General features: G+C 62.9%; 1 protein-coding gene across 1 annotated transcript; it reads left to right on the top strand.

The window, feature by feature from the left end:
* The first annotated feature begins 3,306 nt into the window (after nucleotides 1-3,306).
* LOC137158857 (protein jagged-1b-like) lies at nucleotides 3,307-19,916 on the top strand. Its single transcript, XM_067556795.1, has 13 exons — nucleotides 3,307-3,779; nucleotides 5,952-6,254; nucleotides 10,531-10,594; nucleotides 10,983-11,237; nucleotides 11,382-11,442; nucleotides 12,191-12,321; nucleotides 12,557-12,676; nucleotides 13,598-13,711; nucleotides 14,507-14,620; nucleotides 15,462-15,508; nucleotides 16,132-16,308; nucleotides 16,780-16,882; nucleotides 17,291-19,916. The coding sequence occupies exons 1-13, from the start codon at nucleotides 3,720-3,722 to the stop codon at nucleotides 17,581-17,583; spliced, it is 1,842 nt and encodes a 613-aa protein (XP_067412896.1). The 5' UTR covers nucleotides 3,307-3,719; the 3' UTR covers nucleotides 17,584-19,916.
* Nucleotides 19,917-20,342: the final 426 nt, after the last annotated feature.

The following is a 20,342-nucleotide window of genomic DNA, read 5'->3' as shown; positions in this document are numbered from 1 at the left end:
CGCCGAGGTCAGCTGGCTCAGGCTCACCGGACTCAGCCTGAAGGGCTCAGAATTGCAGACATTCACAGCCGTGCCATGAGTCCTTGGTCGCAGTGGAGATGTCCCCTGAGTGGCACAGCTAAATAACAGGCGGAACAGATCAGAAGTTAACACATTGCAAGAGACCGTTCAAGGGGAGGTGGGCAGCTAACACCTCAACAGTCGTAGGACAAAGGGGGGTCAGTGGGCTACAGTTTGTTGTCGCACACCACAAATCCAGTGTCTTTATTAAGTCCATGATTGTTGGTGTCCTGCAGAATTATGAAGATCTTTTGAGCCCCTTCAAAAGATGAGCCTGGGACTTAAATTCATAACTCTGCTGGACACCACAAATGACGGATGCCATAAAGACACACTGGATTTATGGCTCATCACCACAATCTGTAACCCACTGACCCCCCTTTGTCAGACAATTGCAGAGGTGTTAGCTGCAGGGCCCAAGCATAATTTTTTCGGGCCCAGTACAAACTTGTAATGTAGGCCCCCTTTCCCACACATACCCATGGCGGTTACAGTCTGGGCTGGGCCCCCCAGGGCCACTGGGCCCTGGTTAAGTGTACCTTTCCCCCCCCATGTGGGGGCCTTGTTAGCTGCCCCCTTCACCTTGCATGGCCTCTTGCAACACATGTTAACTCCTCCCGCTAAACAATCAGTTCTGCCTTGTATTCCGCTGTGATGCTCTGAGTACCTTGCCCAGACCTGGAGAAGAGCTCTGTGAAACTCCAAAGGCTGGTCCGGTCGACCCTAGTGAGTCAGCTTTTGTCCACAAAGCAGTGGAGGTGTGCACATTCAAACGCTCCTCCCCCCCGCTGTCACTCCCTTGCTGTGCCGACATAAGAAAGCCACCGATTAAGAGGTGCAGGGCTCATGCCGGCATAGATACAGCATTAGATGGATAGATAGTTTGCTGTCATTCTTGTTGATAGCAGGACTCCGCTCTTGTCCGCTGCCTTACAAGCTTGTTTCTTTCCCCAAGAGAGGCTGGCCCAGGAAGCGAGTTTACCTTTCCCACCTTGTCTCTTTTGTCTTTATTCACAGATGGGGCGATTCCCTCACTGTTCTTTCCTTCCTCTTCACTTCCAAGTGCTTGCCACGTTTATACTCTGTCTGGCGTGATTTTCCCTTGACGTTTCTGGGTCGATGCAACGGCGGACAGTCAAACAATTCATTATGTAATGGGCTAGCCAGCGAGGAGCAGCAACTCCGTCCTGCTTGACTGAGCCATCACGGAGATGTTTGATTCCCTTGGGACACACTTTCGTTCCAAGGGCATAATTTCCCTTAGAGTTACCTTATTCCTTCAGCATCACCCAGCCAGACATCTTGCAATGACTATGAGTGTGGGTAACTTACAGGCTTTCAGCAGAGACCCCACTGGCTACCCCTCTCGCATAAATACCCTGAAAGCAGTGTATTAGGTGTAGTGAGTTTGTCAGGTCTGGGTTGCCTGTAAGGAACAGCTGTCCCTTTGCCAGTTGGCACCAGCGAGCTCAGTGTCACAGTGGCCGATAGCCCCGGTTGCCCCAGTGAACTCTGGGGCACCCCGACCATAATACTCAGCACCAGCGCTGAGAGCAGGAGATAATGTCCTACCGCAGGGCACTGTATTGTGGGCAGGACAACCCATAAAGATCCCAGCCACAGAAGCTCCACGGCAGGGGCAGTGACATAGTAACAGCTCGCTGTGTCTGGTGGGGTTGGGGTCGCAGCGCAGCTTTCACTGCCGAGGCGAGAGGGGTGACCAGGAAGGGGGCGTGGGGACTGGGGTCTGTGCTTGAGGTGGAGCCACAAGAGGCCAGGATGGTAGGATCAGGCCCTGGGGCTCTGGAAGGTGCCAGCCGGGGAGAGCAAGAGAGGGGTGCAGGTCGGGAGAGCCGGTGGGGGAGCAGCAACAGGAGCAGGGGCCGTGAGTGGCATACAGAGTGGGGAATGCTACTAGAAAGGAGCCGGGGCCGGTGGGGGTTCGCTGCTTGGTGCAGGAGGGAGGAGAATGGGACTCAAGGGTTTTCCCTTCCCAGGCAGGCATGGGGAGAGCCCCATTGTGCTCCCTGCAGGCCATGCCACCCATGGATGACGGCAGGGGAGGGGAGCCAGCGGCTCAGCTCTGTCTGTGCAGGGTGCTGGGGGGCAGCAGGGAACTGGCTGTGTGAGGCCAAGAGACACTGTTGGAGGAACTGGAGGGACAGACAGATGTTAAGCGGTGAAATCCTTCCCAAGGGACTGGGAGGGAGCAGAAGGGCCCGGGATTGCTGTAGGGCAGGGAAAGGATGCTCCGAGTGGCTGGCAATACAATCCTTCTGGCCAGGAGCATCAGCTGCCACAGTTAATGCTGTATTCCCTGGCCAGGCACTGCTGCGGGGGGAACTCACAGCCCTGGGGGCACTGTTGTGGGGAGCTCATAGCGCCTGGGTCCCTAGTTGGCCACTAAGAGAATCCTGCTCTGGGGAAGCTCGCAGCGCCAGAGTGTTCACCAGGGCACTGACAGGACACTGCTCTGGGGAAGCTTGCAGCGCCAGAGCTGGGCGCTGACCAATCCTTCATTTTTCTCAGGCTCTATAGTTCCCAGTCTGGGTGGGCGAGTGTCACCCAGGGCATCTCTTTATCCTGGCCTGTGCTAAGCACCCTTAGGAGCAATTCCTGACTGCCTTTCCTGGAGTAAAGTACAGGTGGATACTGGGCGTACAGCGCTAGCCACCCTGGAGGATCCCAAATTACCTAACCAGTGACAAAAAGATCACTCACCCAGCACTGAGATGCAGCCACCTCTGGGGTGGGGTGCAGCAGCTGTTTATAAAACGATCCCTCACCCTGTGCTGAAATGCAGCCACCTCTGGGGTGAGATGTGGCAGCTATTTATTCTTCGACCACTCACCTACCGTCCTAATTTCTTTGGGCTGAGAGAGGACAGCTGTTTAGACTGAGGTTGCTCAACTAGTGTTAAAATGCACCCAGGTCTAGGGCAGGAGAGGGCAGCTGTTTAACACCCCTACCCCACATAACAGTTTAAGACAGGAAGTGAAGAAGAATCCCAGATCCAAGTGAAACTAAAAGGGAGATGGGGGTGGGGAGAGCAAATAACCCAAATTAGAAATGGGCCAAATGCTGCAGTTATGGGGGCTGGATGGACGATGGGTATGGGGACAGAGGGATGGATGATATGTGGGGGGACGGACAGATGGATGGATGGGTGATACGTGGGCGGACCGATGGATGGGTGATTCATGTGGGGACAGACGAACGGACGGCTAGATTCTGCAGTTCCCCCTAGGGACTCCTGACCCCCCCCCTCCGGCACCCCTCTGAGGGGGGGGAGGAAACCCAGCTTCCTGCCGTCATTAGCAGGGACAGTTGGGCGGGCCCCGGCTCCCAGCCGGGCCGGGCCGGCCCCACCCATCCCGCATGATGTCAGGCGGCTCCCGGCGAACGCACCCGATCCGGCCCAGCTGGGAGGGAGCCGCTCAGCCAGTCCCCGGGGACCGGGTCGGAGACGGGAGGCAGCCGGCGGCGGAGGGGGTCTGGCTTCTTTATGCCCCGCGAGCAGCACGCCTGGGCCGGGATCGGGACCGGCATCGGGACCGGGACCGCCCTGGCCGGGGAGGCGGGGCCGGGGCCGGCCCGAGGGGCAGGTGTGGCGGTCCGGCGGAGGAGCGACCGCGCCTGCAGGCAGCCAGCCAGAGACAATGAGGCTGGAAAGCTGCTGGGCCGTCTGCGTCCTCCTCTGGCTTCAGATGCGACCCCAGGTGAGTCCCCCCCGGGGCTTCCCTTTGTCTGGGAACTGGCAACTCGTTCGGAAGCCTGGGTCCATGGGGTGCCCTTCCCTGGCTTGGGGGGCAGGGCGACCCTGGCTTCCTGGGGCTGATCCCCCCCAGCGCAGTGGGGTCCCTGGGAATGCTGCCCGGGGTGAGGCGCAGGGGGTCGCTGGGTGAGGCAGGTGCCCCGGGGGTGGTGTCCAGGCGGGGGGTGGGTGTGGAAGTGGCGGTCCCCCCTCCCAGCCATGTGCCCCCCAGATGGGGTGTGGTGTAAATTGCCGTTGTGGGGTTAGGTGAATGCTGGGAACCCCAGCTGGTGACAGCCTGGCCAATGGGTCTGACGCTTCCCCCCCTTCAGTCTGTTCGTCTATCCACACCCGTCTCAGGCCAGCCTGTCTATCCAGGGGGCCGAGTGCCCCCTTGGATCTTCCCTCCCCGGGATCCATGGCCCCCCATCCCTCCATGGGGCACCTGGGACCTGGCTCCCCCTCAGCCTCGGGATGCTGACGGGCTTCAGTGCTGGGGAAAGGAGCCGCCATGTCCAGGCCACTTCTAGCCCAGGGTCTGAGCCCTGCCTGGTGCCTTCCAGCCTGGATCCATCCGCCACGCCTGGGCTGGGTCAGTGCATGGAGGGAGACTCTGAGGAAGCTCAGGGTGCAGCAGGGAGCCAGGTGGGGGCTCAGCAGGGGACGCTCCCCTTCTGGGTCAGCGCTGAGCCCCGCCCAGCGCTCCAGGGTGCTATTGGAGGGCCTTGGCTTTCGAATGAGATGTTAAACTGGGATCTTAACGACCAAAGTGCCCTGGCCATTGCAAACATGAAGCCCACTGGCTAAATTCACTGGGGGCGGGGGGGATTCCTGGCGACTTCCCCCAATTCCCTCTGCTCACTCGGTTGGATGGAGACGTCTTCTGGGCTTCAATTGCTGTCCAGTGTTGTTAGACAGTGGCTGCGTCTCCCCTACCCCCCACCAAGGTGGCTGCATCTCAGCACTTGGTAAGAGATCTTTATATAAACAGCTGTTGCACCCCACGCCGGAGGCAGCTGCATCCTAGTACGGGGTGAGGGCTCTCTGTATATTTGCTGCCTTGCGTATTGCTGCTCCATCTAACTGTGGAAGGTGGATTCTGCTTCCTTGGGGTGGGTTTTCAGGCTGATCCGGGGGGCCCACTGGGGTCTGGATCTTGGGTTTGGCATCCCCCTTCCCCAAGCTGGCAATGGTCCCAGTCCCCCATTCCCTCTGAGCCAATCTCCCCGAGAGATCAGGGTGTGAGTCCCAGCTCCCTGCTCCTGTGGGACAGGTGGGTCTGTGAGAGGATGGGAAACACCTGGGGTGGCTGCTGAACTTCCATCAAAGGCCCAGAGCCTGGGCAGTCACCGTGGCCTCAGAGGAAAGCAGAGTGGAGGTGGAATCAGGCTCATAAAACACAAGCAACGCCCTGCTGGGAGGTTGTTTTCTTTGTGGCAGCGGGGCCGGCACCCTGGGGCCGGGCAAGATCTGGTGGGGTGGGAACCTTCCCTGTCCCCGCTGGGGTCAGCTGCTGCCTCCCCGCACTGGGATCAGAAGGATGGGGAAGGGGGATGGAGTGAAGGGCCCGGCAGTGGGTGCAGACTCAAACACCAGCCATTCAGGAAGGGGAGCTCCTGGGGGTGGGCCTGGAGAGTTCACTGTATCGGGGCGGGGTTCTTTGCTAACTGGGGTACTGTGCGAGCTGCCTGGGTGTCAGTGTCAGCGTTCCCCCACGAATTATGTGCTGCCTGGATGCTGCTTCCTGGGCTGGACCCAGCCCCCAGCCTCAGTCCCTGGTGGTGATACCCAGTGGGCGTTCATCTCTGCCCACTGCTTGCTTAGGGGTCCGAGATCAAAGCGACTTCCCCACTCCCGCTGATTTAATTCATCTTGATGGTAGCAGGGGCTGGCAAAGGGCAAGGGGCTGCTGCTGTTATTGCAATGGATGTGGGTGTGGCGCTGCCCCCTGCGATGGAATCGGGACAGCTCCGCTGTGTGTCATGGGCCCTGTACTGCTAAGAGCTGGTGAGGGATTCTCCCTTCACTCCCGCCACATGATGGGACAGTCTGGGCTAAGCTCACAGTGACCAGGAGGTGTGGTGCAGAGGTGGGGGGGACCATGCCCTGCTCTAACCAGCTGCTCTCCACTCCCTAGGTCCCTGAAGCAGCCGGCACCTTTGAGCTGCAGATCCGGCTGATGCGCAACGAGAAGGGGGTGCTGGCGGATGGGCGCTGCTGCCGGGGTGGGGCAGAGCCGCCGTGCCCCACCGGGGAGCAGTGCCGAACCTTCTTCCGGGCCTGCCTGAAGGAGTACCAGCTGCGTGTCGTCCCTGGGGGGCCCTGTGTGCTGGGAGCTGGTGCTACACCCGTGCTGGGGGGCAACACCTTCACGGCCATACCCAGGTGGGGCGCGGAGCACAAGGGCAGGATCACCATGCCGCTCCAGTTCACCTGGCCGGTAAGGGACCCTGAGCTCTCCCCACGGGGGCAGCCAGGGGGCAGGGGCAGGGGCTGTGGTGCCAGGCTACCCAGCATCCTCCTGGCCGGGTGGCAGCAGTGCTAAGCTGGCCAGGGTGTGACAGGGGCGGGGCTTATCCGGCCGGGGTGTGATGAGGCTGCTGGATGCAAACAGACCTGGGGTTTTCCTGAACTCTCCAGCTGGGGCTCCTGCCAGCCTCCTGGGCTCAGCCCCTGGGGGAGAGGGCCAGGCAGCCACCCCGACCCACCCATCACACCTTGACCCAGGGTCCCCTCCAGTGGCTCCATTCAGAGTGGGAAATGGGTCAGGGGAGGGATCCTGGCTGGAAGCCATTCAGGGCTCATGGAGGATAGCCGTGGGGCTGTCATCCCAGCTGGGGACAGCAGTTGTGGGGAAGGGAGTGGTGTCTAGTGGTTAGAGCAGTGGGACTGGGAACCAGGATTCCTGGGTTCTAGTCCCAGCTCAAGGAGGGGAGTGGGATCTAGTGGTTAGAGCGGGGCGGGGGTGGAACTGCTGAGGCAGAGTAGTCAGTCACTCTCTCTGGTCAGGGTGTGAGGAGCCCCCCAGGAACAGGGTGGGGTGGAGCTGCAGACGGTGGCGTGTCTGGGCTCTTGTCTCGCTCAGCTCCCCAGGAGACTGTGGCAGATGCTAAATCTCTCTCCATCTGTGCTGCTCCATGATTTATCGATCATGGCTCCCGCCGCACATCTCCATCCAACTCCCGTCCCCCGGGCATCCCGGCCTTTCGCTCTCTGGCTTCCATTCCAAAGCCATGGCCATCGGGCAGCGTTATTGGGTGTTTCACAGCAGCCACCCAAGGTCCGAGCGTGCCAGGTGCAGCACAGCACAGAGCACGAGACAGTCGCTGCCTTGAAGAGCTCAGTCTGAATGTGCAGAATGGGAGGGGAAACTGAGGCACAACAGGGCAGTGGCTCAGAACCCAGGGCTCCTGGCTCCCAGATCACTGCCCCTTCCTTGTCCCACGGGAAGTTGGATCCCATCAGAGGGCTGGATCGAGCGCTCTGCTTATGCAGTCACTGCCCCACCCCCTTCTCTGTAAAAGCTGTGGGGGGGATTTTCCTATTCCCCTTGTTTTGGGGCCCCCTCAGCCTCCCGCACCAAGACACTTGCAGCTGCCAGGGGAACAGACTGTGGGGGCTGAGTCCCCCGGCCTCCCTAGCTCCCTGCATCCTCACACTGGACTAGGGGAGCCACTGGCATCTTATGCATGCAAACCTGGCAATAGAACCCAGGTGTCCTGGCTTCCAGCCCCCCCGCCAACCACTAGAACCCCCTCCCAGAGCTGAGGATAGAACCCAAGTGTCCTGGCTTCCAGCTCCCCTGCTCTAACCACTAGACCCACTCCCTCCTGGCCCCACAGCTGGTACCTCCATCCGGCTTTCTCAGCTGCCCTTGGCGGAGCTGTGGGCAGAGGGCCGGGCAGGGATGAATGGACACAAAGGGTCTGGCAGATCTGCATGCAGAGAGGCCCATTCTGCCCACTCACTTGGCCCAGGCACCTCCGGCCGAGGGAAGCTGGGAGCCCGTGACCCGCCCTACATGGCGTGGGGCTTCCTGGAGCTTTAGCTGGGCTTTGGCCCAAGCAGGTCAGCGGCCTGCCCTGCGTGACCTTTCCCAGGGCCGGGATCCGATGCTGCTTGCTGATCCCAGCACGCCAGGACAGGGCCCAGGGCTCCTGCAGCACCCACGTACCTTCCGCACCACCACAGGGAGCAGCTGGGAGCTACCCCTTAGCCAGCGTCCCACCCCGCTCCCCACGGTGCCCCCAGCTGAAAAAGGCTGGGTTGGAGTAGCTGGGACCTCCCCCCACAGCCAGCACCCCTGCCCAGCTCCCTATATGTCCCCTCCCCCCGAACCATCAGCTGTATCCCACTCCATGGGCACGTCCACCACCCAGTCCTAGCTGTGCCCCAGGTTCCTGCCCCCGGCGCGGGTTTGCGTTTGTTGCCGTCTGCTTGGCCGTGGTTGCGGCTTAGCGCGATGCCCAGATTCCAGCTGGGCACCTGCCCGTCATCAGCACGGCAGCTGCTACCTTCCCCCCCATGGGAGGGCTCTTCAGCGAATGCCCAAGACACCGGCAGGCAGTGCTGCCCAGCAACCTCCTGCCATGGGCCCCAGGGCTGAGTCACGGATGTTTACGGGCTGAGATGGGGGCGCGGGCTGCAGGGAGCTGCGGGGAAGAGCCAGAAATGGGGCCTACCAACACAGCACCCCAGATGAGCGACATTGCCCCCTAGTGCGCTGCTGGAGTGCTGGGACATGGGGCGTGGCCAGGTGAGCAACAGCGCCCTCTAGTGCCCTGCTGGGACATGGGGCATGGCCAGGTGAGCAACAGCACCCCCTAGTGCCCTGCTGGAGATTGCCTTTTTAGCGCGACTGCTACCTCACTGTAGGACAGTGTCCCTTTGCGATGGCTGGGTGCAGCCCATGCAGGGCCAGCCTGTGAGCACCCTCCCCGAAGGACGGGGCTTGCGCTGCTGGCAGACTCAGCGGGGCCAGGAGATCAGTGGACTGTGGCAGTGGGACTCCCCTCTCATTCCCAGAGGCTGGCTCCCCTTCTGTCAGCACTGGGGGGCACCAGCAGAGCTGGGAGGGAGGGGAACCGAGGGCTGGGCTAGCAGGGGGCTGCGGGTCAGGAGTGGGGGTGTTGGCAGAGCTGGGTGGGGAGCAAGGCAGGGCTAGCAAGAGGATCCTTTGCGGGGACAGAAGCTGCAGGATCTACCTGCCCTGGGGGAACAGGAGATCCTCTGACCCCAGCCTCCAAGCAGGACCCAAGCATAATTTTTTCGGCCCAGTACAAACTTGTAACACAGGCCCCCTCCCACACACATACCCATGGGGGTTGCAGCCTGGGCCGGGCCCCCCACAGCCTCCGGGCCCCGGTAAAGTGTATCCTTTTTTCCCCCTCTGTGGGGGTCCTGCCTCCAAGCCAGCCCACTGCGGTGCGGCTGCTGTTGGATCTTGGGTGGGGCTGGAGCAGTGCTAGGCAGGCCCGCCCCTGTGTGGAACAGGATTTCTGGTGGATGCTGCTTGCGGGAAGCTGAGCCCGTCGCGCCCAGCCCGCGGGGCCGATGCCAGACGCTGTCCCCATCCAGGAGGGAAGCAGAAAGTAAATAACTTAATTAAAGACATTCCCTAATTACCAGGAAACTTATCCTGCCCCCATCCCATGCCCTTGAGCCAGCAGGCAGCGGTGCTGATGTGCCAGCTGTTATAGGCTGGGCTAGCAGAGTGTGTGTGGTGAGCTGCCCCGTGGTGGTGCCCCCGCCTGGGACTGGGGCACAGCGAGCTGCCCCGTGGTGGAGCCTTGGTAAATGCCAGACGAGACTCACTGGAAACAAGCTCATGCTACCAGAGTGCCCGGTTGGGCACTGACAGGGCACTGCTGTAGGGAAGCTCACAGCGCTGGAGTCCCCAGCTTGGTGCTGACAGGGCAGTGGGTTACAGCTACCCAGCATCCTCTGCTCCAGCCTCCCCTGGACCCCCATCTGGTATTCCTGGTGGGCAGGGGAGACGCTGCTGTCATGTGCCTTCCACTCTAGTGTGTGGGGGGGGTCTCTGCCAACGGGGGGAGGAGCTTCTTCAGCTGTCTGGGGAATTGACGGGCGGCCTGCCTGGGGCTCAGCTGGGGGAGGGGCCTAGGACAAACTGCCTATGCTTTGGCCCTACATGCTGATCCATATCACCCCCTCCCTTGTATCCTTCCGCCTCCAAGGGTCTCTTCACTGGCACCGGGCACGGGAGGGGATATGGTGCTGGATGGGCCCATTGGTCTGGATGGGGAGGGGGGACCAGGGAGGGGCAGGGATACCATGCTGGATAGGCCCATTGGTCTGGGGGGAGGGAAGACCATGCCGGGTGGGCCTATTGGCCAGGACCAGGGGGACCAGGAAGAGGGGGGGGAGGCTGTGCCAGATGGGCCCATTGGCCGGGTGGGGGATGGGGCAGGACCGGGAAGGGGTCGGGAGACTGTGCTGGATGGGCCCATTAGTTGGGACCGGGGTGGGGTGGGGATGCCGTGCCGGATGGGCCCGTTGATCTGTTCTTGCTCACCGGGGGGAACACCAACCTGTGCCCGTGCCCAGCTCAGCGTGGTGAAAGGAGGCTGCGCCCTCGCTGGGCCGGGGGGCGCTGGCTCACACAGCCGGCCAGTCTCACGCCTGCCCACTTCCCCAGTCCTGGAACAAGCGGGTCGCGACACCTGCAGCCTCTAACCTTGTGCTTTGATCCCCAGCGCTCGTACTCCCTGATCCTGGAAGCCTGGGATGCTGACAACACCACTGGCGCCGGCACTCCAGGTAAGGGATCCCAAGTCAGCCAGTCCCCCCCCCGCAACTGCCCTGGGTCCAGATTGGAGCTGGTGCCCCCTAGTGGGGAAAGGCCCTGTGTCCCATTCCCTGCTCCCCTGAGCCAGCCAGTCTCCCACACACTGGGGCTGGATCAAAGCCAGCACCCCTAGTGGGGGAAGGCCCCATGTCCCATTTCCCAGCCCACTGAGCCAGCAATTCCCCCCCCACCCCACACCAGGGCTGGATCAGAGCCAGCAAGGCCCCATGTCCCATTCCCACCTCCTGAGCAATCCAGTGCTGGAGCCCACCCCCGGGACGGGCGCAGCTGGTGAAGGGTTCTCTAGAGGGGGCAGGCGGTGGCGCGGGCGCAGGGCAGTGACCCTTCCCTCTCTGGCAGGCGGGGGGGCCCTGGTGGAGCGGGTGGCCCGGTCGGGGATGCTGAACCCGGGCGAGGGCTGGCAGGATTTCCAGCACCACGGGCGGGCCACGGCGCTGGAGTACCAGCTGCGGGTGCGCTGCGCCCACCACTACTACGGCGCCGCCTGCAACCGCCTCTGCCGCCCCCGCGACGACTTCTTCGGCCACCACCGCTGCGACGACGCCGGCAACAGGCTCTGTCTGGCCGGCTGGACGGGCGAGGAGTGCACGCAGGGTACGTGCTGGGGCAGGAGGGGCGCGGTGCCCCCGGGAACGGGAGGGGGCCAGAAAGGGGGGCCTGGTGCCCACAGGCAGAGGAAGGGGGAGGTGAGGGGGGCATTTCCCTGCCCCTCACCCCACCCTGTCATTTCTCCCGCAGCCGTTTGCCACCAGAGCTGCCACAAGCTACACGGCTTCTGCGAGGAGCCCGGACAATGCACGTGAGTCGGACGGGCCCCCATCACCCGCCTTTCCCCTGGCCCCGTTGCGCCCTTCCACTCCCCCACCAGCCTGGGAAGGAGGGGGCCGACCCCGGGGAGGGGGGGGATGGGATACAGAGCAGAGAAGGATGGGGGAGGGGCTGTTTGTTTGGCTTCCCTGGCAGGCCTCTGGGGCCCCCTCCCAGCTCCCCTGCGCCAGGCAGACTGTCCAGTGGGCAGGACGGTAGGGGAGGAGCATCCCTGCCTCCTGCCCCTCGGGGAAGGGAGAGGCTGGCTGGACCAGGCCCGGGTGGGGGGGAAGTGCCAGCGGCAGGCCAGGGAAGGGAACTCTGGGCCTTTTCCTTCTCATGAGGCCTGGGGGCTCCTCCCACCCCCTGCAGAGCTGGGAAAGAACCCAGGAGTCCTGGCTTCCTGCTCCCCCCCACTCTAACCACTGAACCGCACTCCCTTCTCAGGGAGCTGCCCCCACAGCTCGCCTCCCTGCCCAGCTGCCTCCCTCAGGAGCCCCCTATGGTATCGTCTGACTCTGCGGCTCCAGCTGCCCCCTATATGGCCCGTCCCCGCCCTGGGAGCCTCCAGAGCTGGAGATTGCTTTGGGGGGTGGGTCACGAGAAGAGGGGCCCTCCCCCCCCACCCACACAGAGGTGCCCCGGGGCCTCCAGGGGACGAGATGCCCGTGGCTGTTGCTGATGGCGGCTCCGTGCCAGGCTGTGCGCCCCTCTCCCCCACCCCATGTCCGTCTGCCCAGGTGCCACTACGGCTGGACGGGCCCCAACTGCGACGAGTGCGTCCCCTTCCCCGGCTGCCTGCACGGGACCTGCACCGAGCCCTGGAAGTGCGACTGCGACACCAACTGGGGCGGGCTGCTGTGCGACAAGGGTGAGCAGCTCCGCGGCTGTGCGCGCCCCACAGCCCCTGCCCCACAGCGCCCCCCGGCTGGGACTGGCTGGGCTGGAGAAGCGGGAAGCTCCCAGCCCCGCCGGCCAGCGCTCTTGCCCCACAGCGCCCCCTGCAGCTGGTTGGCGGGGTTCCCTCTCCCTGCGCCATGGCTGGCTGAGCGGCCGCACGGTCAGTGGGGTTTGGCTGGAGTTAAGCCAAGCCTTTCTCCCCCCAGACCTGAACTACTGCGGCTCCCACCGGCCCTGCCGAAATGGCGGCACCTGCATCAACACGGAGCCGGACGAGTACCAGTGTCTGTGCCCCGCCGGCTTCCAGGGCCGGGACTGCGAGAGGGGTGAGGGGGCAGCGGGGTGAGAGGGGGAGGGATCAGGCTGGAGGGCAGGGGTCTGGCTTGGGGAGGACCCCAGCATCTCCGCCCGTCCCCACGGCTGCTCTTGTGAGCTTCGGGGCACACGTGGGATTTGGGGAGCTGGTCTCTGGGGCCCCCTTGAGCGCTGGCTGGCAGCCTGCGGGGGGAAGATTTAGGGCCTGGGGTCAACTTGGGAGTGGGGGGTAGCTGGGGGAGCCTGTTGTGGACCAAGAGGGAGGGAGATTGGGGGGTTAAAGGGGCTCTGGGGGGTGGTGCTACAGGGGACGGGAGCTGGGGGGTATGGGGATCCTGTAGGGAGCTCGGGGGGATTGGAGCTGGGGGTTAAGGGGCCCTGTTGTAGGCCATGGGGGAGGGAGATGGGGAGTTCAGGGACCGTGGGAGAGATCTGGGGGATGGGGGTGCTGTTAGAGGCTTGGGGTGCCTTGGGACAAAGGGGCTGTGGGTCCTGTTGGAGGCCCGGGTGTTGCGGGGAGTCAAGTGGCTGGGAGGAGGGGGATGTGATGGGCTCAATTGGGGGGGCAGGGGATCAGGGAGAGGGACTGGGGGTGAGTGGGGCCTTGGGGCAGGGGAAGCTGTGGAGCTGGGCTGGAGGAGGTAGTTGGGGGGCTGGTGGCCAGGGCTGACCCCACTGGGGACGGATTCCCCCAAGGCTCAGGTCATCCAGAGCGCTGTGGGGCAGGACCTATGAGCAGCCTGGGGGGACAGGGGGCTTCTGCCTTAGGGGGGCAGGGTCTAGGAAGGGGGCTGTGTCTCCACTCAGCCAGACATGGGGCTTTGCTTGGCATGACGCCTGGGGCCGGAGAGAGGGCGCTGGGCTGAGCCCGTCCCACTCGCTGCAGGGATGCCTGCGGTCCTGCCCTCCCTAACTGCTGCGTCCCCTGGCAGGGCTGGACGTGTGTGTGGCGGTGCCCTGCGCCCACGGCGGGACCTGCCACCCACTCCCGGGCGGCTTCAGCTGCACCTGCCCCCCACAATGGACCGGGAAAACCTGCCGACTGGGTGAGGCTGTGCCTGGGGCCTGAGCATGGAGGGCTCCTCGGCATCCCCCTTCTGCCCCCTTCCTGCCCCGCCACCCCCTGTCCCACCCTGGTACCTCCCTTCTGTCCCCCTGCCCCGATGCTGCCCCGTCCCCCCCCCGCCCCGACATCCCCCTCCTGTCCCCCTGTTCCGCCCTGGCACCGCCCTCCTGCCCTCCAACCTGGCACCCCTTCCTGTCCCAACATGGCTCCCTGGCCCCCGTTGCTTCCCTCTCCCCTCCTCTGATGCTGCTTCCTCCCCCTGTCACTCTTCTGGCTCCCTGCCCTGACACTGCCCCTCCACCCCCCGGGACCTCCCCGCTGCCCCCCATGCTGTGGGTACTGCCCCCCCTTCTTGTGAGTCTGCAGCAGGGGGCAGTGAATCTCCCCCTGGATGGGCCCCCCTGGCCATGCAGATCCAAGGACCCCCGGCCGTTCGTGGCCCGTCTCTCTCGTCACCCATGACTGGCAGCTCAGACCCTGCCCAGGGCGCTGGAGGCTGGGGGGGATAAGGAGAAGCCTATGGCGGGGGAGGAGCCGCGTAGCTGGCACATGGGGCCACTTACCTCCCGGTGACCAGTCTGAGGCACTGGGCAGCGCAAGGAGCCAGGGGGTCCCAGCAGGACAGGGGCCCACGTTCCCCAATCACCAAGCCATAGGGTGTGAGGGGGCCCGTCTGGCCCTTTCCACCAGCCAACTGCGCCCCACACTGATCCCATGGGGCGCCAGCAGCCCCCTTCAACCACACTCTGCCTAATCTCTGCCCCCCCGGCCACAGATGCCGACGAGTGCCAGCGGGAGCCCTGCGTGCATGCCCGGGGCTGCAGAAACCTCATCGGGGGCTACTTCTGCGACTGCCTGGAGGGCTGGGCCGGCCCCAACTGCGAGACCAGTAAGAGAGCAACCGGCCGGGGGGCCGTGGCCGGGGGGTGGGGTTCAACCCAGGTGTGACCAGGAGGGGCAAGGCGGGCCGTGGCCAGGAGGGGGTACAGCCCAGGTGTGGCCCGGAGAGGGTGGCTGTGGCTCAACGGTGGCCAGCAGGGGGTGGAGTCAGGCCAGGAGGGGGCGGACCTAGGCCATCCAAGCTCACCGTTTTCACAGGGACAGGCCTTTGGGGGCCCAAGTGGTGTCTTGGGAACCACATCCAGGACCCTCAGGGCACCGGAAGTTAAAAGGGCTTCACTCCCCATGTTTCGGGTCCTGCCTGGCCCCAGTGTCATTTGGAGCAGTCCCCGTGGACCTCGGGGGGCAGAGAATAGCCACAGCGCAGGCTGTGCCCCTGCACCGAGGGTTGGGATCAGGGCCCGTTCGCCCACTGCATGGCTCAGGAGGTCCCGGGTCTGCTCCCGCCTCCTTGCTACTATCGGAGGGGCCAGAGCGTGTGACAACCGGGCCCCTTGTTCCCGAACCCGCAGGCCGTTGCCACTGGCTGGTGCTAATGGAGCTGACCACAGGAGGCAGCATAAACTCACCAGCAGCAGGTGGGATTGGATGGTCACGGGCCACGATGGGGCGTGTGGGTTGCCGGTTCAATTCCTGCAGTGGCCCCCAGTTGGGATGCAGAGGGAAAGCCCTGCTAGGGCTGGGGTCCAGGCAGGAGGGGGTCCCAGAGCCCCACACTGGGTTGCGGCTGATTCCCCTGCAATGGGGCGCTGGGGCTTCGAGGCGGGTGGGGTGCCCAGGATGCCCCGCTGCCTCTTCTCTCCCTGACCCCAGCTCCTTGCCATCTGCAGGAGACGACCGCTGCCCAGGTCGGTGCCTCAACGGGGGGAAGTGCCAGGTGGGTGTGAGCCCCTCGGACTCTGCAGCTCTGGGAAGGGACCCACCCCGGCCACAGGAATCCCCCTCCCAGTTTGGACCCAGCACCTCCCCAGCCCGAGAGCAGATCAGCGACGTGCCTCCTGCAGCCTGGCCCAGGAAAATGGAGGGACCCCAGCAAATGTGCAGAGCCCCTGCGGGGGTGGGAGAGCCCAAACAGGGGGGAGGGATGGGCATGGGTACTGGGGGGACATCAAAGACTCGGGGGGGGATGGGAATGGATGCAGGATGGATGCTGGTGGGGGTGGAGAAAAATGTTGGGGGGGACCCCAAAGGCTGGGGGGAGAGGGGATGGAGACAGGAAAGACCCTAAAGGTTGGTGAGGAGAGGGGACCCCTAAGGCTGGTGGCTGTGGACACTTGTGGGGCCCCATCCCCCTGCTGCTGGGGGGCGGGAGTGCACACTGCCTTTAACTGGCCACACCCCAACCCCTGAGACAAGGTGTGTCCCCCCCTTGCCCTAGTGGGCCGTGACCCTCAGGTTGCCCTGGGGAGCTGGGGGGGGTCTCGTCTCCGTGCGGAGCTGCTCTCTGCTGTGCCAGTGACACTGCTTCTCATGTCCCCCCTCCGCTGTCTCCTTCCCCAGGCGCTGGGCACCGGCCTCGTGTGCTCCTGCCCCCCTGGCTACACGGGTGCGGCATGCGAGACAGAGCTGGGCGGCTGTGCCAGCACCCCCTGCCAGCACGGAGCCCGCTGCCAGGAGACGCCAGGGAAGGGGGTGGTATGTAGCTGCCCACCTGGCCTCACCGGGCCCTTCTGCGAGGTGAGCCGCAGGGATTCACGGTGGCACAGCCGCAGGAGCCATGTCAGAGATGGGAGGGGAGTGGTGTCTAGTGGTTATTGTGGGGGGGCGGGTGCGGCTGGGAGCCAGGGCTTCTGGGTTACATTCCCAGCTCTGGGAGGGGAGGGGAGTCTAATGGTTAGAGCAGGGGTGGGTTAGCTGGGAGCCAGGACTCCTGGGTTCTGTTGCTGGTTCTGCTGCTGGTTCCTCACGTGACCCTCTGCAAGTCACCTGCCCCACCCCCCTCTGTGCCTCAGTTTCCCCCATCTACAAATGGGGACAGTGATCCTGACCTGCAGAGGCTGTATGGCTTCATGGGCCAAATCCAGTCTGGGGAGAAGCTGGACCAGCCCCCTGAGTGGGGCTGCATTCCCTCCCCTGGGGCTGCAAGACCCGTGTGGTGCCAACCAGGCTGTGCTGGGCCCTGCTATTTCTGCTCTCCTTGTGCCCTAGGTCTGGCTGGATCTCTGCTCCCCAAACCCCTGCCCCAGAGGGGCCTCGTGCCTGGAGGGGGCAGGCAGCTACGTGTGCTCCTGCCCAGAGGGGGGCTGCGCAGGTATGGCCCGGCCAGGGTTGGGGTTTGAACCTCTCCTGGGGATAGCTCCTTATTGGCAGCCACTATGGGACAGGCAGGGGCGGGCGGGGGCAGGGAGGTCCGGATGTGGGAGGGGGCAGGGAGCTTGGGCGAGGGGCACATCCCATGGCAGGGGGAGGAGGGTGGGCACCATGCCAGGCAGAGGAGCAGGGAGCTCCAGGCGAGTGCGGGATGGGAACGAGCAGGCCCGGCTGGTGCCAGGGCAGGGAGGGCAGAGGCTGGGCACCGCGGTGTGGGGAGGGGTGGACCGGGGGCTATCTCAGGGGGAGGGGCAGGCTGGGCCTTGGGGCAGAGGGCCTGGGCTGGGGTCCCGGGGGCGGCTGGTGCTATGGGCCTGGCTGTCCCGCTCACCACTCTCTCTTCCCGCAGGGGCTGCCAGCCAGACCCTGCTCTATGCCCTGCTGCCTCTGGTGCTGCTGCCGCTCCTGGCTGCCCTGCTCTGCACCCTGCTGGCGCTGTGGACCCGCCGGAAAGGCCGGGCACTGCCCCCGCGGGAGCTGCCAGCCAACAACGTCCCGCACCTCATCCCCAAGGCCATGCCAGACAAGGGGGGGCTGCCCTCCCCCCCACCCCGGGGCCTCGCTAAGATGGACATCTCCAACCTGGAGAGAGCCAAACTCAACAGACTCAACGCCCCGGCCAGCCTGGAGCCCAAGCTCTGATCCAGCGTGGGGGGAGAGCGGGCCGGACCCACATCACCCCCCCGTGCCATGGTATAAGGGGATGGGGGAGGGGCTCAGATGCCACACGGCTCCCCTCTGACCCTCCCTCCCAGCTCTGCTAAAGCACCTTAACCCCCCCACTGTGCCAGGGGGGCACATTCGCTCTTCTCGCCCCCCTATGCCAGCATGAGTCCAGCCCAGAGAGGCAATTCAGACCCTGGGTGCCCCAGCCGGCTGAGGCTGCCCCGGTTCATTGCACTGGTGAGCTGGACCTCGCCAGGTGAAAGCTCAGCAGGGGGGGCAAGGGATGCCTAGAATGGGCCTGGCCTGCCAGCGATTTGCTGCCTGGTGTGGGCACTGCCCCCTGCCCGCTACTGCAGCACAAGGCAACAGACTGGACGAAGCTGGGAGGCTTCCCAGCTAGGCAGTGTGACATTGGCTAGTGAGATTGAGCTGCATGGCAGAAATGGAATGGGCCCGAGGGAATCTCAGCTGGTACATTGTGGGCAGCGGGACTGGCTGGCTCAGGGGGGTGAGGAATGGCACATGGGGCCCCTCTGGTGGCACCATCTCCAACCTGGCCCCGGGGCATGGGGGGACTGGCTGGCTCGAGGGAGAGGGCAGGCAGTGGGACATGGGCCTTTCCCCTCTAGAGGCACCAGCCATGATCTCCCTGAAAGGTATTGTCAGCTACCCCCCGTGCGAAGCAAGCTTGCAGGACTCAGCCCAGATCCTAGCGGGACCAGTGTCCACATCCTCTCCCCCCCGTTCAGCCCTCACTGACTGTCCCGGGCTGGCATCCTCTGCAGAGGGATGGGCCATGGATAATGAACTCCATCCTCAAAGGGTCTCCCGGGGTGGGACTGAGGCATCGGGCGCGCTGTCAGGGCATGGAGGGGCAATGTGTCCCCTATCTCTGCCTCGGCTACGCTCACTCTATCCAGCCAGATGCTGACAGCTGTCAGGCCAGCAGCGGTGCTCCACAAAAGAGACTGCATCTGCCCACTCCCAGGCGCTCCAAGCCACACTATCCTCCCCCTCCCTGTCCATCGCCCAGCCCCATCTGCTTCTGCTCTGAGAAGTGCATTGGTCCCTTGCTAGGCCCCTCTGTCTTTGAGCCACTCATGTGGGACTGGGGCTAGTGGGAAAATTTCCACTGAACCTGTTTTTTTCCTAAGGAAAGTTGGGTGTTTGACCAAAGGAAATTTGTCTTGAAAAGCACCTGATCCCTAGGGAAGAGTTAGCAAAAAACAAACACCAAAATATTTCAATTTGGACATGCCACCCCAGTGCTTCATGGGAATCATCATAGCCTCATGCTTCTCTATGGGCTGGGCTTTGTGGCTAGACTACATTTCCCATGATGCACCATGCCAAGGGGCTCCCCTGGTGCATCGTGGGGTAGGTAATCCAAACAGGCAGCCTGGACTACAGCAAAGGGGAGCATGAGGCAATGGAACTACATCTCCCATGATGCTCCACAGAGTTCCTTCAAGAGAGGCAGTGGCATCATGGGTGTCTCTAGCTATGGCACGTCATGGGAGATGTAGTCTGGCTGGAGAGCCTGGAGCATAGAGAATGAGAAGAGGATGCACTGGGACGATATCTCCCATGATGTATCACAGACTCCCTTTGAGAGGCAGTTGCATCATGGGAGATGTAGGCTGGTTGCGGCATCTGGAGTATAGAAGAGAATAAGAGCTTAAGGAACTTGGACTACAACTCCCATGGTGCACCACAGCAGCACGTCCAAATCAAGATATTGCAGTATTAGAGTTTCTGCCAGTAATTGAAATTGTCCATGGAAACTCCCCTAACGTTTTCAATCAGCGCTTTGCCTAGGGGACCCCTTGGAGATTCCCCCCCGCCGCCCAACACCCATACATGGCCTTCCCTGCCTTCCTACTGGCCCTGTGATTAGGAAAAATAAATTATTCTTTGCCAGAGTCAAGGCACACACCCCAGCATTGGGGGGAGGGGTTATGTACTGCAGCACCCCCTGGTGGCAGGTGTGTGTGCTTAGTGTATCTATGGTGTATGATACTGTACAGATTCCTTCATAGTGTTTTTGTGATCTCTTTGCTTTTTTGTACCAGGATCTAGCCCCGCCCCAGGGTGAGACGAGCTCGCTCGGGGTGCAAACTATGAACCATGAGTAAATATTTTCCAAGCCTTGCCCGAAGTCTGTGAGACTTTATGTCTTGGGGCAGAGTGCGGGGGAGGAAGATTGAGAAATTGCCAAGCACAGCAGAAAGGGAGGGAGTAGAGGATTAGATCCAGGGAATCACGGCTTCTGGCTTTTTGTCCCAACCATTATGGCCAGAAAACATTTTCTTTTTTAATGAAGGCTGAGATTCTGCTGTACCACAAGCTGCAACCTCAGCCAAGGGCTTATCTTGCTGATGGCTTATCTTGCTGATGGCTTGGTCCAGCATGGCACCCCACTGACCGCTGCTGGTTGGCATAAGAACTGCTGAGCTGCATCTCATAGCCCCTGTACTGCAAATGGCGGTTCTCCTGTAGCTCAAGAGGATTTTGGAGGCAAGGGATCTGGGTTTTATCCCAGCTGCAGCCACAGAACCCGACATGGCCAGAGATGGACTGTGATGCTGTGGAAAGCACTGTCCCGTCATACCGCAGGAGAGTTGCTGTTTCCATTTAAAGCCCGCTAGAACATCAGCACTGCTTTAGGCCAAGCAGCCACCCACAGGCCCCAGCAACTCTCTTCCCCCCCAGCGAGATTGGATCCCTCTTCATGA

Source organism: Emydura macquarii, unplaced genomic scaffold, assembly GCF_026122565.2.
Source record: "Emydura macquarii macquarii isolate MOO-44397 ecotype Brisbane River unplaced genomic scaffold, CSIRO-AGI_Emac_v2 contig_1790, whole genome shotgun sequence".
Lineage (NCBI taxonomy): Eukaryota > Metazoa > Chordata > Testudines > Chelidae > Emydura > Emydura macquarii.
Note: the sequence above shows the minus strand (reverse complement) of the source record. Positions and strands in the feature narration are given on the sequence as shown.

Bases quoted from the DNA above. Each gene is read 5' to 3' on its own strand.
- LOC137158857 (XM_067556795.1), top strand. From the start codon at position 3,720: ATGAGGCTGGAAAGCTGCTGGGCCGTCTGCGTCCTCCTCTGGCTTCAG. The intron at 3,780-5,951 runs GTGAGTCCCCCC...TCCACTCCCTAG, and splicing joins GGCTTCAGATGCGACCCCAG to GTCCCTGAAGCAGCCGGCAC. The intron at 16,309-16,779 runs GTGAGCCGCAGG...CTTGTGCCCTAG, and splicing joins TCACCGGGCCCTTCTGCGAG to GTCTGGCTGGATCTCTGCTC.